The sequence below is a fragment of the Microcaecilia unicolor genome, chromosome 1 (assembly GCF_901765095.1).
Source record: "Microcaecilia unicolor chromosome 1, aMicUni1.1, whole genome shotgun sequence".
Lineage (NCBI taxonomy): Eukaryota > Metazoa > Chordata > Amphibia > Gymnophiona > Siphonopidae > Microcaecilia > Microcaecilia unicolor.
In genome coordinates this window covers 516,511,832-516,533,054 of record NC_044031.1, presented here as the reverse complement: position 1 = coordinate 516,533,054, position 21,223 = coordinate 516,511,832, and the positions used below count along the sequence as shown (strand labels likewise).

The 21,223-nt window shown below is 43.8% G+C and overlaps 1 protein-coding gene across 1 annotated transcript in view; it reads right to left on the bottom strand.

Moving 5' to 3' along the window:
- Window positions 1-21,223, bottom strand: part of TERF1 (telomeric repeat binding factor 1) — a 127,901-nt gene that overhangs the window by 40,205 nt on the left and 66,473 nt on the right. The window contains exons 10-11 of the mRNA XM_030189658.1: window positions 20,910-21,021; window positions 5,623-5,688 (exon numbers count right to left, since the gene is read on the bottom strand). Of these exons, the coding sequence (XP_030045518.1) occupies window positions 5,623-5,688; window positions 20,910-21,021 (178 nt within the window). The remainder of the gene's footprint in view (window positions 1-5,622; window positions 5,689-20,909; window positions 21,022-21,223) is intronic.

The window sequence follows — 21,223 nt, the reverse complement described above, 5'->3', positions numbered from 1 at the left end:
AGGAAGCAAATTCTAGGCTCTCAACATCCAAGTTGTGAGAGTCTGAGACTGGAAATTGGGGTGTAGAAGTGACCCTTTTTCCTGCGTGATGAGGGTTGGAAAACACTCCAATCTCCACGGTTCTTCGGAGGATAATTCCAGAAGAGGAAACCTCATCTTCCGCGGCCAGAACAGCACGATCAGAATCATGGTTCCACGGTCTTGCTTGAGTTTCAACAAAGTCTTTCCCACTAGAGGTATCAGAGGATAAGCATAAAGAAGACCCGTCCTACAATCGAGGAGGAAGGCATCTGATACTAGTGTGCTGTGGGCCTGAAGCCTGGAACAGAACTGAGGGACCTTGTGATTGATATGAGTGGCAAAAAGATCTACTGAGGGGGTGCCCCGCGCTCGGAAAATCTTGTGGGCTATGCCCATATTGAGAGACCACTCATGCAGTTGATTTATCCTGCTCAGTCTGTCAGCCAGGGTATTGTTTGTGCCTGCCAGATAAGTGGCTCGAAGGAACATCCGGACAGTCATCTGACACAGAGGGCGTGATCTGGTGCCCCCCCTCCTTTTTGGTGTAATACATTGCAACTTGATTGTCTGCTTGGATGAGAACAATTTGGTGAGATAGCCGATCTCTGAAAGCCTTTAGAGCATTCCAGATCACCTGAAGCTTTAGAGGGTTGATCTGAAGATTCGTTTCCTGGAAGAACCAAACTCTTTGAGTGTGAAGCCCATCTACATCAGCTCCCCATCCCAGGAGAGATGCATCCGTCGTCAGCACTTTTTGTGGCTGAGGAATTTGGAATGGAAGTCCCAGAATCAAAAGTGGATTGAATTGTCCACCACCGAAGAGAGCATACACGTTCTGGGGACACGTGAATGACATTTTCTAGACTCCTTGTGGCTTGATACCACTGAGAAGCCATGGTCCATTGAGCTGATCTCATGTGAAGACATACACTGTGGAAGCCATGTGGCCCAGCAATCTCAACATCTGTGACCTGCCGAGAGGCACGAACCTTGGATGCCAGTGAGACAAGATTGTCCACGCTCGTCTCCGGGAGGCAGGCTTGAACCTTCTGTGTGTCGAGCAGGGCTCCTAACAACTTCAATCGCTGGACAGGGCTGAGATGGGACTTGGGGTAGCTTAAAATGAACCCTAACAGCTCTAGCACCCGAATAGTCGCCGGCATGGACTCTTTTGAGCACCATCTTCTGAGGTGCTCTTCACCAGCCAATTGTCGAGATACGTGAACACATGCAATCCCAGTCTCAGTAGCGGTGCTGCAACTACTGCTAGACATTTGGTGAAAACTCTGGGAGCTGACGCGAGGCCAAAAGGTAATACGCAGTAGTGGTAATGATATGTTCCCAGCCGAAATCAAAGATACTTCCGGTGGGCTAGAAGTATCGGGATGCGAGTATATGTGTCCTTTAAGTCCAGAGAGCATAGCCAATCATTTTTGTGAATCATTGGGAGAAGGATGCCAAGGGAAACCATCCTGAACTTTTCTCGGACTAGAAGGTTCAGAGCCCTTAGGTCTAGGATGGGATGCACCCCCCAACCTGTTTTCTTTGCACAACAAGTCCCTGGAATAGAATCCCTGCCCTTCTTCCCCTGGTGGAACGGATTCGACCGCATGGACCTTTGGAAGGGCGAGAGTTCCTCTGCAAGTACCTGACTGTGCTGAGAGCTGAATGAATGAGTTCTCTGGGGGCAATTTGGAGGTCTGAGATGCCAATTAAGGGCATATCAGAGATGGACTATTTGAAGAACCCATCGGTTGGAGGTTATAAGAGGCCACCTTTAGTGAAAAAATTTTAGCCTCCCGCCCAACTAGCCAGACGTCCGGGACAGAACTTTTACCTCGGCTATGCTCTGCTGCAGCCAGCCAAACGTTCATCTCCTGCTTTGACCGAGGAGCAGCAGGGGCCTTAGGTGCACGCTGTTGACATGAACGAGTGCACTGGGGCTAAGCCCCAGTAGGCTGGCGAGCTGAAGGATTGTACCTACGCCTAGAACAGTAGTAGGGGCCGCTCCTTGGCTTGCCACAAGTCCTCCTAGCTGAGGAGGTAGATGCAGAAGGCGCCCGGCGGGAGAGAGAAGAGATTGTTTCAGTATGCTTCTTGATTTGGTCAGCGACCTCCTCAACCTTCTCTCCAAAAAGGTTATCCCCTCGGTAAGAAGCACTTGCTAACCTCTGCTGAACAGTGTTCCAAGTCAGAAACACGCAGCCATAAGAGTCTACGAATTGCTATACTTGGAGCAGAGATCCTGGATGCTACATCAAAAGTGTTGAAGAATTTTCAACACACCTTCTGCTGCTTGACCAACTGGCAAAAAGGCTCAGTCTGCTCAGGAGACAGCATATCTACCAAGTCCAACAGCTGTCACACCGAGTTTCGCCAATAGACACTCGTGAAGAGCTAGTAGGATGGTATACGGAAAATGAGTATTGAAGCCTGGTACATCTTCCTCCCAAAAGAATCCAGGATTCTAGCTTCTCTGCCTGGGGGCACCGAGGCACAGTCCCTAGTAATCCTGGCTCTTTTGAGAGAGGACTCCACCACCATGGAATTGTGAGACAACCGAGTCCTTACTAAACCAGGTTCACTGTGGATCCAATACTGGATGTCAATCTTCTTGGGCACGACAGGGGGGACTCCCAGTTCCTGACGAGGACTTCCTTGAGTACCTCATGGAGAGGGGCAGTCACAGCCTCCTTAGGAGAAGATGTGTAGTCCAGGACCTCAAACATCTTGGCCCTGGGCTCATCCTCCACTTCCAAAGGAAATGGAATGGCATCAGCCATTTCCTTAACAAAAGATGGAAATGAAAGGCTCTCTGGAGAAGACCATCTTCTTTCAGGTGGAGGGGAGGGTTCAGAGGGGATTCTATAAGATTCGTCTGAGGAGAAGTATTTAGGATCCTCCTCTGAATCCCATGATCGTTCCTCCTCGGTGTCTCATAATATTTCCCTATGGGATTGCCGAGACCGAACCTGCCTCAATGCAGAGGAACCATGCCCTCTACAGCAGCATCGAGAAGTCGGCTCCCGTCTCGACTCCGGTGAAGCTTCCTCCACCGACATCCAGGAGATGCCAGCTTGGGTGGCAGTCAATACTGGGGCCACAAGTGGCGTCTGAAGCCGCACCGCAGGCTGGGGACCAGGCAGGGTTACAACAGAAGGTATGGCAGGCGCAAGCACCCCCGATACTGATGCATAGCTCTGCAGGAGGCCATCCAGCAGCTCTGGCATCAAGGCCTGGATGCGCTCATTGAGGGCAGACACTGAGAAAAGCTGGGGTGCCGGTTAAGGTGCAGGTAGCAGAACTGCTGCGGTCGATGCGGGGAGCAGGATCTCAGCTGCTTGGAGACAAGCACATCAGCATCTCCTGTATGGAGGGAGAGCGATCCTCCTGGCATTGACGCTTCTCGGGTGCTGAATACTTTGATACCCCGGAGCTCCCGGCACCATGTGTCGAGGGGTGACTGACGACGATGCTTCTTGGTCTTCGCCCGAAGCATGTCACCAAGGCTCCTCGGTGCCGACAAGGATGAGGTTGAATCCTCATGTCGCCTCAGGGTCAGATCCAACAATGGATGGTCCTGGGGGGCCTGTATAGCAGGAGACCATGAGACAGGTGGAGACCCACTTGACGTCTCACTGCTCCCAGTGTCTAAGGGTCTTGAAGCAGCCAAGCCAGTGCGATGCTCAGAGTCGATGCCTCTGTCCTTGATGTAGATGTTGAGGAACCAGACTTGGCTCCAAAAATCCTCTCTCATTAAGCTTCTTGGGAAACCTGGGTCATCCTCTTCACGCGAAGACAGAGAACACAGTTAGCAGGGCTATGGTCAGGCCTAAGACACTGCAGACACCAAGAATGGGTGTCTTTCCCCGAAACAGTCCGATTGCACCATGTACAGCACTTGTAGCCACTGGGAATCTTCGTGGACATGGACGGGAAAACCTCGTCGGTTAAATTAAATGATTCGATGGTGCTGTAAAAAAAAAAAAAAAAAAAAGAGGCAGAAAGAAAGAGAGGGAGAACCCAACCGAAGACAGGGCCTAAAAAGGCCTAATGACATAGAAAAAAAGAAGGAAACTTAAACCCGTGCAAAATAATTAAGGAAAATAAGGGACAGGTTTGAAAAAAATGCCCAAATAAAGGAGCCAGCAGAAAAAAGAAAGAAAAAATAACCAAAAGGAACTGAAAAAGCTTTCAAGCCCAGGTGAGTGAGGAGAGGATAAAATAAAAAGCGCATCTTCTCCTCACACGGAAAAAAGAGAACTGAGACTGCGTTCGTGCGACGGGCAGGAAGGCACTTGCGCATGTGCAGTGGCGCACAGCTCACGCTCCACAAAGCTCTAATTTTAGCTTTGTCAAAATGCCTCCAGTGACGTGGATCAGCATCACCCACTTTTGAAAAGATTGAAACCAGCTTGTCCTCAGAGAACAACTGTTTCCGAAGTATCAAAAAAAGAGATAGGAAGGCCCAACGACAGTGAGCACAGTTTAAAGGTAAGGTGAAAGAGGCTAAGGATACAAATGAAGAAAACAGGAAGTAGCATAATCACTGGCAAATTAGATGCAAGGACCTGATAATGGAGGCTAAAAATAAATTTCAAAAGAAGAAGGAGGTAGAGCAGGGGTTCTCAACCCAGCCCTGAGGACACACCAAGTGAAGTCAGGTTTTCAGGATACCCACAATGAATATGCATGAGATAGATTTGCATGCCCTACATCCATTGTGTGCAAATTTATCCTATGTGTACTTATTGCTTATAAATAAAGGATCACTATTAACAGTGATTAATCTCTACAAAATTGTCTCTTAGATAAATTATTCACAAAAATACCTTTATTAACATTAATAGAAAATCTTACAAAAAACATACATTTAAAACAAGCACACCAGATGCCTGAGCTGAGTTCAAATTTGCCCAATGTAGTACTTTACTCTTTAAATCAACAATAACCTCTCCGATTCTCCAACCATAATATCCTTATCTAGAGTTGATTGTCCATTTAGGCTACAATCCTTAAGCAGCACCATAAATTTAGTGGCAATGTCACTATAAGTTCTATATTGAAACGACATCAATCACTGCCTCTCCAAGACGTGCTGCCATGGTTCTGCTATTATTATCCTACTGCTCTTCCTCTGACAAACATTCCACTTCAAAGAGGGGAGAAAGTTTTAAAGCTTTACAACTTCTGCTGGCAAAAAATCCCTCCTGCCTGGTTTCAGTTAGTGCTTTGAATATTCTACAGCAGATTTCATTAGTCTCTTCATGAGAAAACAGAAGGTAGGGTTAAATAGCCAGTCCTCTCAATAGAGGAAGGTGAATAGTGGAGTGCCACATGAATATGTACTGGGATTGGTGCTTTTTAACATAATTATAAATGATCTGGAAATAGGAACAATATGCAAGGTAATCAAATTGTTAAATCATCATGTGGCTGTGTGAAACTGCAGGATGACCATGGGAGGCTGGAAGCCTGGGCATACAAAAATGGCAGATGAAATTTAATGTGGACAAGTGCAAAATAATGCCCATTGGGAAGAATAACCCAATTATAGCTACATGATATATTATAATTTCAGGACAAACAAACATGACTTACTGATTTGTATTTCTTTTTTTCTTTAGAGAACTTTTTTCATTTGCAACTGAAATTTCATTGTCTTCACTGGATAGAAAAATAAACCAAACTTGTGTTAGTATATTGGTTTTGTTGGACATATTTCTTTATAATGTCAAATGTATTTTTGAGAAAGAATGCACCAGTGAAACAGCAAATATCTGTAAAATGATGATAGTATGGACTCGGCATTTATGGGGTCTTTTACTAAGGTGCACTAGCATTTTCAGCTCGCACTAAAAATCAGCTGTCGCTCAACCCTGACACACCTATTATATTCCTATGGGCATCTCAGGGTTCAGAGCCAGCAGATTCTTAGCGCAAGCTAAGAATGCTAGTGCACTTTAGTAAAAGACCCTCTAAATCATAAATTTAAAACCCACTTCCATCCCCTTAGGCGTCTCAGGCAGTTTACATCAGATACAACAATTGCAGCTTTACATAATATGAAACAATGATCTAAAATACAAAAGCATTCTTACCACTTAACAATGCAATATAAGTTTCATATTCATAATCAACTCATATAACCTTACATCACCCTGAAAAATTACTTATTTATTGGGATTTATTAAGAACCTTTATGAAGAGATTCACTCAATATTTAAAATGTATTTGTTCCAACCACTGTTTAAATAACCAAGGGATCCTTGTACTAAGCTGTGTTAGGTGCTAATATGCACCTTAACAACAACAACAACAACAACAAAAAAGCCTAATATGGGATGTGCTGTGTCCCACATTAATTTTGGTTTGTGTGTGTGCTAGTTTTTCTGTTTGTTTTTTTTTTTAAATTTTTTTGAGGGGGTGTGTTGGAGCGGAAAGTGGGTGATTCTTGCAATTAACAGTTAGTGTATCTACATTGTCAAATACTAACTGGTTAGTGCAGATAACATGGGAGCCCTTACGTCTATAAAGCAAGTGGTGGTGAGTGCTCCCATGGTAATTTTTAAAAATGGCCACATGCTAACGGCACCATTAGCACACAGCCATTAATAAAAAAGTTTTAAAAATTCTATTTATTTCAATACAGCGCTGGTAAAAATGGCCTCTGTGTGCATTAATGTTACCACAGCTAAGTAAAAGGAACCCCAAGTTTTAAAAATGTTTAATTATTTAATTTAAAACATATTTTCTACCCTTTCCTTCTATAGAGTGCAGCATACAGGTTACCATTATAACAACTGTCTAGATTAGATGACATGAACTTTTTAAGGGGATGTGGAGGGGCATTTTCAATATGTCATCTAAATCTGACTTGGGATGTTTGCTCAAAACATCCAGAATCCAAGTGGTGAATATAGCAATTTTCAAAACAGCAAACCTCTTATTATTTTGTACTGTGAGCTCTCCAAAGCCCACAAAATCATACTATACCCAACTGTACACCATTACAATAGACCTTATAGCTGCAGGTATCGCTTATACGTGGGTATAGTAGGTTTTTTGATGAGTTTTGGAGAAGCTCATACATTCCACCTCAAGTGTAACAGTCAAAGAGTGGGATATGGGCCTAGGTCCCCTTTTCTACAGTGCACTAGGCCCATATCCCACTCCTACTAGACCACTAGGCTACTCTAGGGACATACTTGCTGCTTCAACAGGACTGGCTATAATATCTGAGGATGTCATAGAGGCTGGTATGTACTGTTTCTTCCACATCCTTGGGAGGTGAGAAGGGGGTCAGTGATCACTGGGGGGAGTAAGGGGGCCAAATCTACTTGTTCCTCTTCAAAATTTTATTTTTTCTTTTAATAGAATTAGTCAGGCCATTAATGATCAAAGAGAGAAGCTTCAAATTAGAAAGCACCATGTCCAGTATTCTGAGTACAGTGGTATAACCTTGCTAAGGCCATATATCTCTATTACATTCAAAACACGTTAGAAGGAGCAGCATATTTAACTTGAACATTTTACGAAGTCTGTCACATACACTGAACAACTATATTGCTAATCCCTAGCAATAACCACCAACCTCAGGACAAAGAGTCATCATGCAGAATTAACAACCAACCCCTGCTATATAGGGCAAACAAAATTGCACGTGCAAATCCAGTTGTATTTTGGATTGTATTCTGGATTTACGCATGCAATTTAATTACTTAAGAAGTCAATCACCCGTAACTGTCTTGTCTGTCTGTATTATTTAGATTGTAAGCTCTTTTGAGCAGGGACTGTCTCTTTGTATCAGGTGTTCAGCGCTGCGTGCGTCTGGTACAGCTATACAAATGCTAATAATAATTAAACGATGAGGGAGGTGATTAGATTTGCAGATGACACAAAACTATACTTAAGTACATAAGTATTGCCATACTTGGGCCTGCAAATAGGTGGGAAAATGTGGGATACAAATGCAATAAATAAATACTGGGACACACCGAAGATCCATCAAGCCCAGCATCCTGTTTCCAACAGTGGCAAATCCAGATCACAAGTACCTGGCAAGATCCCAAAAGAGTACAATACATTTTATGCTGCTTATTCTAGAAATAGTCTAAACTGATATAAATAGCAGAGAATGTGCACAGATAAGTGTTGTGTGCTTAATAAGTCATTTTGAAAGTAACTAAGGAGTTATAATTATATGTATGTTCACGAATCATGTGAAAGAGATATAGGTAGGTGGGGGACGGGTCTATTTTTAAAAAACATACATGAGCACAGATTCACCGTGGAGTGAAATGAAAACAGCCATGTTGGTCATATGAGACTCTACCTCTCATAGAGGCATATTTTCCAAAGCACTTTGGGAGGCTAAGTTCCATAGGTTTCTATGGAACTTTGGGAGGCTAAGTGCTTTGAAAATGAGTCTCATAGTTAATTTATAAAGCTGACTCATAGTAACATAGTAGATGACAGCAGAAAAAGACCTGCACGGTCCACCCAGTCTGCCCAACAAGATAAACTCACATGTGCCATTTTTTGTGTATACCTTACCTTGATTTGTACCTGTCTTTTTCAGGGCACAGACCGTATAAGTCTGCCCAGCACTATCCCCACCTCCCAACCACCAGCCCTGCCTCCCACCGCTGGCTAAGCTTCAACATTCTCTGCTATTTTGTATCAGTTTGGACTATTTGTAAAGAGAGCAGAGTTGGGCCAAAGTGGTTTGGCAGTATTCTAGAAATAAGCAGTGGATTTTCCCCAAGTTTGCTTTAACAAGAAACTATGGACTTTTACTTTAGGAAGCTAGCCAAACCTTTTTTAAACCCCGCTAAACTAGCTGCTTTTACCACATTCTTTGGTAACAAATTCCAGGGTTTAATTACACGCTGAGTGAAGAAATATTTTCTCCACCCCTAGAACCCTTTTTAAAAATCGGCATCACATTGGCCACCCTACAATCTTCAGGTTCTACGGACAATTTTAACAACAGGTTACATACTAACAGCAGATCAGCAATATCATGCTCGAGTTTTTTTTTTGAGTACCCTTGGGGGTATGCCATCCATCCCAGGTGATTTACTACTCTTTGTCAGTTTGGCTCAGTACATCTTCCAGGTTCACCGAGATTTCTTTCAGTTCCTTCATATCATCACCCTTGAAAACCATTTCTGGTACAGGCAGATCTCTTACATCTTCTTCCGTAAAGACAGAAGCAAAGAATTCATTCAGTTTCTCCGCTATGGCCGTGTACTCCCTGGGTGCCCTTTTTGCTCCTTCACGATCTAACGGTCCCACAGATTCCCTTGCAGGCTTTCTGCTTCTGATGTACCTGAAAAAGTTGTTACTGTGAGTTTTAGCCTCTGCAGCAAGTTTCTCTTCATATTCTCATTTAGCCTTCTTTATTAATGCTTTGCATCTGACTTGCCAGTGCTTATGTTGTTTCTTATTTTCTTAATTTGAGTCCTTTTTCCATTCTTTGAAGGACAATCTTTTGGTGTAATAGCCTTTTTTACTTCACTTTTTAACCATGTTGGTGGTCATTTTCTCTTTCCACATTTGCAAATATGTGAAACACATCTGGTCTGGGCTTCCAAGATGGTATTTTTGAATAATGTCCTAAACTTAGCAGCCGATCCTTTGCGTTTCTTTTTAACCATTTTCCTCATTTTATTATAGTTGCCCTTTTGAACATTAAATGCAGCTACAGTAGATTTCCTTTGCGGGTTCATCCCAGATAGTACATCAAACTTGATCATGTTATGATCACTGTTTCCCAGGGGACCCAACACCGCCACCTCTTGCACTATGCCATGCACGCCACCAAGGACCAGATACAAAATATCACCCCCTCTTGTTTGTTCCTGGACCAGTTGCTCCAAGAAGCAGTCATTTATTACAGCTAGAAATTCTATCTCCCTGGCACTCCCTGATGTAACATTTATCCAGTCAATATTTGGGTAATTGAAATCACCCATTACCATATAGTGTTGCCCAATTTGCCAGCTTTCCTAATTTCTGTAAACATTTCTTCATCTGTCTCTTCATTCTGCCCCAGCAGATGGTAGTACAGCCCTACAAGAATATGCCTTCCCTTCACACATGGAATTTCTATCCATACTGATTCCACACTTCTATCTGTTTCATGTGGAATGTTTTATTTTATTTAACTCAATTCCTTCTTTAACATATAGCGCAACCCCAACCTCCAATTTGATCCTCTGTTTGCGATATAATTTGTATCCTGTTAACACAGTGTCCTCTTTCCACCAAGTCTCTGAGACGCTTATTATATATCTACCTCATCATTTAGTGCTATATACTCTAACTCTCCCATCTTATTTTTTTAGGCTTCTAGCATTTGAATACAGGCACTTCAAATTGTGTTTTTTTCCTTTGATCTACAAACTACTTAGAAGTCGAAGGGGAAAATGTGCATTCTTTATCCTGCTCTCTAATTAAGCACACCTGGCTTACTTTTAGCATTATTGAAACCTCACTACTGGGCTTTCCTAAATATCCTGTTTCAATAGTATCCTTCAAAGATACTCCACACCGAACCATGCGCACCTGGGTGACTGTCATCTTCCCCCCCCCCCCCATTTCTAGTTTAAAAGCTGCTCCATCTACTTTTAAAAGCGGGCGCCAGCAGCCTGGTTCCATCCTGGTTAAGGTGGAGCCCATCCTTTCGGAACAGTCCCCCCCTTTCAATGCTGCTCAGTTCTTAACAAACCTAAATCTCTCATCCCTGCACCATTGTCTCGACCACACATTGCCTGCCTTTTGGGTCCTGCGCGTGGAACAGAAAGCATCTCTGAAAATGCTACCCTGAAGGATCTGGACTTCAGCTTTCTAAGAGCCAGAACCTCCCTCTCACATTTTCCTATTTCATTGGTACCCACATGTACCAAGATGGCCGGCTTCTCCCCAGCACTAAGATCCTGTCTAGGTGATGCTTGAGGTCCGCCACCTTTGCACCAGGCAGGCAAGTGACCAGGCAATCCTCACGTCCACCATCCATCCAGCTATCTAAATGCCTATTGATCTAATTACCAACTATAACAGCTGTCCTAACCCTTCCTGCCTGGGCAGAAATATTTGAAGACATATGCTTGGTGCAAGAGGACAGTGGGCAGGTCCTGGCTACAGGAGTACTCCTACTTCACCAGTGTGACGCTCGCCTTCTAAGAGACCTGCCTCCCCCAAAGCAGAACAGGGGCTGCCAGACTAGAGGTGGGAACTCCTGTATAACATTCATGTAGGTCTCTTCTATGTGCCTCTCTGTTTCCCTCAGCTCTTCCAAGTCTGCTACTCTAGTCTCAAGAAACGGACCCGCTCTTTGTTATTGGGCACACACATATAACTGCTCATCAACTGGGAGATAATCATACATCTGGCACTCAATGCAAAAAGATTGGATAGCACCTCTCTCGCTGCTGGACTGCTGTCTAAATCTTACTATTTTTGAGTTTTTCAATAACTTAAAACTTACTAAGGTATTAAGGACATTAGTCTAAAATAAAAAAAAGTCTTTAGCTTATCCAATATAATAATTTGCACCTCCAACATTCTACGTCTGGATGCCTGGGTTCGTAACATCCATTCCACTCATTGCCCCGCCCTCGCGACAAACGTAATGACGTCAGAGGGCAGAACAATGAGGGGGAAGGGAACGCTAGAGGCGAGATGATGTCAGGAGGACAGAATCGCGAGACATTGAGGAGAGGGAGGGAGGAAGGGAAGGGGAGGGCAGGACAGAGGAGAATTGATGGACATGGATGGGATGGGAGGACAGTCATAGGCGCCCCGTATAAGAGGCTTGGGGAGGCTAAGTCTCCCCAGCCCAACCGTGATCTTCCCATGGCTGCTGCCCCCCCCCCCCCAAACGCAGGGCTGCCTGGCGCAGCAGCCAGGCAGCTCTCGGACGGTCCCTCCACTCCTTCCCGCCCTCAGTTCCCCGATTGACAGCCCTCCTCTCCGTTCCTCCCCCCTTGCGTGTGTTTAACCCATTTACTTTCAGGCGCAGCGACAGCAGTGAAGAGGACAACACAGCGGGCCCGCCTCCAGCTTCTCCCTTCTCTCACACAGTGTCCCGCCTTCTGCGATGATGCATTTCCTGCATCCGCGAAGGCGGGACACTGTGTGAAGGGGGAGAAGCTGTGTTGTCCTCTTCACTGCCGTCGCTGTGCCTGAAAGTAAAAGGGTTAAATGTGTGTGTGTGTGGGGGGGGGGGGGGGGAAACGGAGAGGAGGGCTGTCAGGGAGCATCGTTGGACATGGATGGGAGGGCTAGGGAAGAGAAGAGATGGCTGGAATTGGAGAGGAGGCAGGGGGACAAGAGATCGCTGGACAGGACAGGAGGGGAGAGGAGAATTGCTGGACATGGATGGAAGGAGGGGAGGGCAAGGGAGAGAGCAGAATTGCTGGACATGGATGGATGGAGGGGGAGGGCAAGGGAGAGAGCAGAATTGCTGGACATGGATGGATGGAGGGGGAGGGCAGGGAAAGAGAGCAGAATTGCTGGACATGGATGGATGGAGGGGGAGGGCAGGGGAGAGAGCAGAATTGCTGGACATGGATGGATGGAGGGGGAGGGCAGGGGAGAGAGCAGAATTGCTGGACATGGATGGATGGAGGGGGAGGGCAGGGGAGAGAGCAGAATTGCTGGACATGGATGGAAGACTGGGGGCAGGGGAGAGAGGAAATTTGCTGGATATGGGTGGATGGAGGAGGGGCAGGGGAGAGAGGAAATTTGCTGGATATGGGTGGATGGAGGAGAGGGCAGGGGAGAGAGGAAATTTGCTGGATATGGGTGGATGGAGGAGAGGGCAGGGGAGAGAGGAAATTTGCTGGATATGGGTGGATGGAGGAGAGGGCAGGGGAGAGAGGAAATTTGCTGGATATGGGTGGATGGAGGAGAGGGCAGGGGAGAGAGGAAATTTGCTGGATATGGGTGGATGGAGGAGAGGGCAGGGGAGAGAGGAAATTTGCTGGATATGGGTGGTTGGAGGAGAGGGCAGGGAGAATGGAGAGTTGCTGGACATGGATGGATGGAGGGGAGGGAAGAGAGGAGAAATGCTGGACATGGATGGAGTCTGCGTACTCTTTATCTTTTAAAAAATACTATAAATAAAAATCACGAAAAAAGAAAGATTAAAACAACAACAACAAAAAAACAGATAAAACAATCCGTATCTCATACCCCTGGAGCATATTACTCATTATACACCCTTCCCAATTATTACTTATCATGACAGAACATTTCTCCTAATGGTTCCCTTAAAAACATAATCACCATTACATGATAACCTTGCTAGCGCCAGTTTCATTTGTGTGAGAAACGGGCCTTTTTTTACTAGCATTCTAAATTGTGTGATTCATTTAGTGTTTGTTCTTAGAAAGTAATGAAATGTAATTAAAAACTCTGTAACAGCACTCCTCCCTTGTTATCCTAATTAGAATAACTGTGTGTGCTCGATGCAAAGAACTCCTAGCTCTCAGAGAACGAGTCAGTTCTCTGAGGGTAGAGTAGCAGATTTGGAGGAGCTGAGGGAGACAGAGAGGCACATAGAGGAACATTGTAAAGAAGTCCCACCTCCAATCTGGAAGCCCCTGTGATGCCTTGGAGGAGGGAGGCCTTCTAAAAGGAGAGCATCACCCTGGTAAGGCTGGAAGTAATACTGTAGACAGGACCAGCACACCAGGGAATGAACAGAGGTTATGTCTCCAGGGGCTAGGCCAAGGTGGGAAGGGTTAGGACTGCTATTGTAGTTGGTGATTCGATTATTAGGCATGTAGATAGCTGGGTTGCTGTTGGCTGTGAGGGTCCCAGGTCACTTGCCTGTCTGGTGCAAAGATGGTGGACCTCAAGCGTCACCTAGATAGGATTTTAGATAGTTTACGGGAGGAGCCGACTGTCTTGGTACATGTGGGTACCAATGACATAGGAAAATATGGGGAGAGGCCTCTGGAAGCCAAATTTAGGCTCTTAGGTAAGAAAGCTCAAATCCAGAACCTCTAGGGTAGCATTATCTGAAATGCTACCTGTTCCACGCACAGGGCCCAAGAGACAGGCAGAGCTCCGGAGTCTCAATGTGTGGATGAGACTATGGTGCAGGGAGGAGGGTTTGGATTTCTTAGGAATGGACAACATTCTGGGGAAGGGAGAGTCTATTCCGAAAGGATGGGCACCTTAACCAGGGTAGGACCAGGTTGCTGGCATCGGCATTTAAAAAGGAGATAGAGGAGCTTTTAGCTAGAGACTTGGGAAAGGCCGACGTCGCTCAAAAGTGCATGGTTTGGAAAAAGGTATTTTTCAAAGATATCATCAAAACAGGGAAGATAGGGTATTCCGATAGTGAGGTTGCAAAAGAGACCATAGTAGATCAAGTGTCCTTAAATAAAAATCAGACAAAAGATTGCAAATTAATACTGTCAAGTACTGAGCATGATGTAAATAGGAACAACAAACAGTTTGAAATGTCTATATGCGAATGCCAGAAGCCTAAGCCATAAGATGGGAGAGTTATATCATTTAGTGCAATTTAGTGCAATATATTTCTAATAGGCATTTCTGAGACCGGATGGAACCAGGATAACCAGTGGACACTGTCATACTGGGGTACAAATTATATCATAGTAACAAGGTGGATCGAATTGGTGGAGGGCTAGCATTGCATGTTAAGGAGGGCCTTGAATCAAATAGATTGAAATTCTGCAGGAAACAAAACACATCTTGGAATCACTATGGATTGAAATTCCATGTGCGAAGGAGAAGAGGATAGTGATTGGAGCATACTACTGTCCACCTGGCCAGGATGGACAGATGTAGAAATGTTATCAGAAATAAAGGAGGCTAACAACTGGGGAACACAATAATAATGGGTGATTCCAATTACCCCGATATTGACTGGGTAAATGTAACATCAGGGCATGCTAGGGAGGTAAAATTCTTTGACGAAATCAAGGACTGCTTTATGGAGCAGTTGGTACAGGAGCAGAGAAGAGAAGGAAAAATTCTAGACCTAGTCCTTAGTGGAGCATATGATCTGGTGCGGGAGGTAATGGTGATGGGGCTGATTGATAACAGTGATCATAATATATCAGATTTGATATTAGCTTTGGAGTAAGTATAAACAGAAAATCCAATACGTTTGCGTTAACTTTCAAAAAGGAGACTATGATAAAATGAGAAGAACGTAAGAAAATAAAGCAGCTGCGAGGGTCAAAATTTATATCAGGCGTGGATGCTGTTTAAAAATACCATCCAGGAAGCCCAGACAAATATATTACGTGTATTCAAAAAGAAGGGAGGAAGATCAAACGACAGCCGGCATGGTTAAAAGTGAGGTGAAGGAAGCTATTAGAGCTAAAAGAAAATCCTTCAGAAAATGGAAGAAGGAATCGACTGAAAATAATAAGAAAAAGCATAAGGAATGTCAAGTCAAATGCAAAGCGCTGATAAGGAAGGCAAACAGGGACTTTGAAAAAAAGATTGCGTTGAAGGCAAAAACACCTATGCAGGAAGCCGGCAAAACAATTGGTTCGACCGCTAGATGACCAAGGGTAAAAGGAGCAATCAGGGAAGACAAAGCCATAACAGAGATTAAATGAATTATTTGCTTTGGTCTTCACTGAGGAAGATTTGGGCGAGACATTTTAGGAATAAGTGAAACCTGGCTAGATGAAAGTGGGGGTTTACCATTGGCTGAACTATGCCCAACAGGTTTCAACATCAACCAAGACCAGGAAGATGGGGTGGAGGAGTAGAAGTCTTGATTCGGGATACAAACTGCGCAGAAAATCCATCCCCCAGCTACATGAATCAGAATCTCTTTTAATCCAACTTGAAGAGCTGCTGCTCATGGTATAACAAGCACCTCATAACAACACATTATCTGTGCAAGAACTCCTAGACCTGATCACTCAAGTGACCCTGAATTACCCTAGGCTGGTGATCATGGGAGACTTCAATCTACACATCGAACCCCAGATAGCACCACAATTACCTTTCTGACACGATGACAGCACTAGGATTTACACAGGTCATCAATTCTCCAACCCACGAAGGGTCACATACTAGACCTGGTATTGTACAAAAGGGGTGTATATCCCAGAATTCTGGATAACAGTATCGAAATACACCCCTATTGTGTTCAGACCATTTTCTAATTAAATTCTCCCTAAGTGACCACCTGAAAACAAATCAATACCAGCTGAAATTCCCTTTGAGAGAGATAATTTATCACAATTAAAGAGTCAATCTCTATTTTAGAAAAAACTATGTTTGCTGAAAAACACACGTCTAAATATAACAAATAACACACTAATGCCTGCCAACATCTGGGCACTTTGAAAAATTACAACTTGAAAACTAACACCGACTGCCTTCTACATATGTAGTTTATATCATCTGTCCCTGTTCTAAAACCTATGTGGGGTGTACGAGCAGAACCATTAGACAAAGATTAACTGAACATCGGAGCAGGTAAAAAGACAGTGAAATCATCTCCTATGGTCAGCCACTGCATGGAATATGGTCATGAATTCATGCAGGGCTGATAACTGAACAGGTACCCGATGATTTTCAAGGTGATTTGGATTCTCATTTGGCATTGACAGAAACAATATTGGATATCTCTCTCACTCTCACGGACCCGACCTTAGAATTTCAGTTGTGTTGTGTTTTATTTGTTTATATTTTAGATGTGTGTTTTTCACCAAACATAGTTTTTCTAAATTAGAAATTGACTAATTGACACCTGAAACAAATGGCACCTCCAGAGTTTGGAAAAGAGATCAGAGAGAAAAAAAAAAAAAAAAAAAGCTGACCACTGAGAGTTTCTTATAGGCCTTGGACTATCCTATCCCTATGTGGATGAAAAGACAACAACAGTGTCAGAACAAGTTGACATCTGAAATACACACTTAGGTAAGACCTTAGAGAAAATGACACCACTAAAAAGGTCTTATGCCCCCACTCACAAATGCTCACCTTGGTTTTCTGCAGAACTTTGGATCCTTAAACGCAAAGGCTGGAAACTGGAAAGGAGATGGCGTAAATTTCGTCTGGATGAAGACACGCTAAACTTTAGGAAGTACATGGCAAAGTACCGCCTAGTCTTAACAGCAACCAAAAACAAACAAACCAGTATTTCTCTCAATGCATTGCACAGACTGACAATTCAACCAAGCAGTGGTCATATAGTAAACAGCCTACTGCAACCCCCACAACAGAACCGGTCTGCCCAGTCTAAACTGAATTGCAATGATTTTGCTGCATACTTTGCCAACAAAATTAAAAATCTTCACCAGGATTTACAGGCAATCCCACACACCCCCCTCCTCACAGAGACAGATGGAACACTTTTAACACAATGACAGAGGAGAGTATTGACAAAATCCAAGAGACCTTCGATCACCTAACTGCTTCCTTGACCCGGCCTATCAAAGATAGTGCAGCAGGCAAGTATGGGCCTTATAGAAGGCGCCACAAAAATTGTGAACATCTGTCTTTCTAAATGGCAACTACCAACAGCATTAAAAAGGGCAGTGATTTGCCCTTTGCTAAAGAAAAACAACCTTGACCAGGACAGACTTGAAAGTTACCAGCCAGTATCCAACATCCCATTTCTAGGGAAACTCATAGAACAGTGTGTTCAACTTAATGATTGGCTAGAAGAAAACTGGCTAGATCCATGTCAATCTGGATTCAGACCCAGTTATGGAACAGAAACAGTCATTGTATCCCTACTAGATGATATTCACAGAAACCGAGACAAGGGATTCACCTCAATGTTATTCCTGCTAGATTTCTCAGCAGCTTTTGACACTGTGAATCATGATATCATGCTAGCATGACTGACAAACAAAGTATCAATGGAACAGTACTTGCCTGGTTTAGATCCTATCAGACAGACAACAATCCATAATGTTTGGCAGCACCTCATTACCACCATGGACACTAACCTGCAGGGTACCACAAGGATCAATACTGTCACCCATTCTATTCAATATCTACCTCAAGCCACTAGCTGGGTTGATTTAGTCAATGGCCACTCAGTTCTACATCTATACGGATTATGTGCAGCTACTCATACCCATTGAACCTGACTTGCCTACAGCCTTGAATAAACTGATTACCTGTCTAACATCATTTCAAGAATGGGCTAAACACAACAAACTTTGCCTGAAGCCAAGTAAATCAAGCTTCTCTGGGTCCCTAACACAAGTGGATACATATCCAACATCAAAATCCCTTTTAGGAAGTACGAACTCCCCATGAAATCACAAGTCAGGAACCTTGGAATATAGTTAGATTCAACACTTACTTTGACTTCCCAAATCCAATCAACCTTCAAGAGCTGCTTCTACTATTTGTGATAGCTACGCTGCCTCTCTCCTTACATCGAGAAGGTAAATCTTATCCCAGTTGTGCAAGCCTTTTTAACATCAAGAATGGATTACTGCAATGCACTATACAGTGGTCTGACTACAAATGGCCTGCACCAGCTCCAATTGATTCAGAATGCAGAAGCAAGGCTCATAGAAGGTTGCAAGCGACGTGACATCACACCATTTTTGCAAAAACTTCATTGGTTACAGTACAATACAGGGCTAAATTAAAAAAACTGATGTCTGATCTTCAAGGCCCTCAAAGGAAACCCTGAGTACCTGAAGAATAGGATGATCCTCTAAACACCGCCAAGGACACTAAGTTCCCTCAAGGACTATCACTAAACACACCCTCTCCAAAACACATTACACTATATGATACCCGAAAGCGAGCCTATTCCGGAGTAGCCCCCATACTCTGGAATGCACTGACTGAAAGGCTCCGCTTAACACAAGACTATCTCTACTTCAGGAAGCAGGTGAAAGCTTGGCTCTTCAACCAGGCCTTTAATGGAAGAAGTAACTAACTTGTTTAGTCTGATTCACACACACACAAGAAGTGACTCGGACTGCACATACTGCAGCAGGACATGTTTATCAACTCCTACCCTAGTTCAGATAATATTTAACCATCTCTCTGACCTCATGTAGAACTTTCCTTAAATCAGTCACCTTACTTTTTAACTCTTCTTACTGTTTTACCTATCTATATGTTCCACCTTTGCTTTACCCTTCACTATCAATTAAAATGTTTTATTACTTATTGTGTTGAAATTGAAAGTAGTATACTATTCCATACTTTGTATTGAGATATTCCCATCACTAAATTTAAAATGCTCTTTTTTCTACTTTTGTTGTCCCATCATTTTATTTTTCTGATTGTGTTACTCCTAATCTCTGGTTTCTGCTTTCCTCTGTCTTCTCTTAACTCTCTTTCTAGGGTTTCCTGTCCATTTAACATTTCTCTCTCTCCTCCTGTCTTCTTCCCCGCCACCAATCTTAGACATTGATCTTTTCCTTTCAGCTTTCTTCCATTTTTCTGCCTATTACTCAAGATCTCTTTCCACTGCTTCTACCTACAGCTTTCCATCTTTCCTGCACCGTGGCCCTCCCCTTCCTCTTATTGCCCATCTTTCACTAATCTCCCCTCTTCCTTCCAGCATCTCCTCTCTTTCTCTCCCCTGCCCTCTCTCCAGCATCACCCCAACTCCCTACTCCTCCTTGTATCCAGCACCTTCCTTCTGTCTGCCTGCTTCCTCCATGTCTAACGTATCCCCCTGTTTTTTCTTACATTTTATTATAACTATTCTATGTACAATAAAGATCAGTAAGAATGACAAAATTGAAAATGATCCATCTATAAGAAAAGCACATCATTATTTCTAGTTCATATTATAAGCACCTCCCTTTTGTCTCCTTAACCCCTCACTCATTTCCAGCATCTCCCGTTTTTTCCTATTCCCCCTCCATGACCAATATATCTCTTCTTTCGCTCCCCTGTCTAGAATTTCCTGTCTTTCTACTCCTGTCATCCATCTCTCATTACCCTTGCCCCCTCAATATCCTCCGTTTGTATCCATAGCCTTCTTTTCCCCACCCCAAAGCCAGTATTATCCCTTGTCACCCCTATTTACCTTCCAGTGTCCTCCTATCCCCTGCTGATGATTCTGCCCATCCTGCCCTCAGAAACAGGGAGTCATATCAGAGAGGTGGGACTGGCAGAGCCATCAGCAGCTTTGAGGTATTCAAGGGCCCTATGCCTTTTTTTGCTGTTGCCACAGGTCCCAAGAAGCAGTAGTGACAGGGGTGACAGCGAGGCGAGAGAAAAAGGAAATGTGGGAAGCGTGGGGGGGGGGGGGGGGATATGGTAACTTGAGGGGATGGACACAGTGAGTAGGGTGATGGAAGACATATGCTGGCTTGGAGGGGGGAAAGGAACACTAGGGATATAAAACTTCAAGGTACTCAAATTTTGCTGCCTGCTACAGGTCCTAGGAAGTGAAGTGGTGGCAACAGGAGGGGAAGAGAGAAAGATATTGGCTTGACGGCCAGGGCACTATTTTGCCCCGACTCCAACTCGGACTGGCAGTCAAGGCAAATAGCACTGTTGCCTACAAGTTTGACTCAGAATGATCAAAGTCGAGACTGGGTGGCTTAGCCTCCCCAAGCTTCTTATATGGGCTGCCTATGCAAGACCCCATATAAATTAAAACCATTTCTTATAAAGTTCTGAAGAGCTCTTTGACAAGTGGTGAGAGGATCCAGCAGTATGGCCGTCGCTCACTGCCAATGAACCTCTAAAAGAAATTGGAAAAACTGAATTGTGAGTTGTATTATTATGTTCCAAGGGGATTCGGTTTAAATTATTATTATTTTTTAAGTCAAAACTCACTTTGTAATTTTTCAGTCCATACAATCTTTATGACTTAGAACTAAGTACTTGAATGAAAACCCTGGCATAGTTGTTGGTATCCCAGCTAGTTGATTACAGACCTTTCCATTGGACTGAAATTAATTTCACTGCCATTTTCCCAGGCTTCAGATATTCTTCCACTCTTCCTCTTAGTCTGCACCACCTTCATGGCAGCCTTAACAAATAAAACAACTACAGTTAAAAGAAAATGACGGCATCTTCACAGATTTTACCTATGTAAAGTAACATAGAAGTTATAAAAGTAGATTTGATTATTTGTCCCTGCTTGGTGGTTAAGAAATGGATACCTGCTTTAAAAAAGTACTCTGAGTGTGTTTAGGTGGTGGGAGGGGATGATTAGATAGATAGATAAGATAGATAGAGATTTCCCACA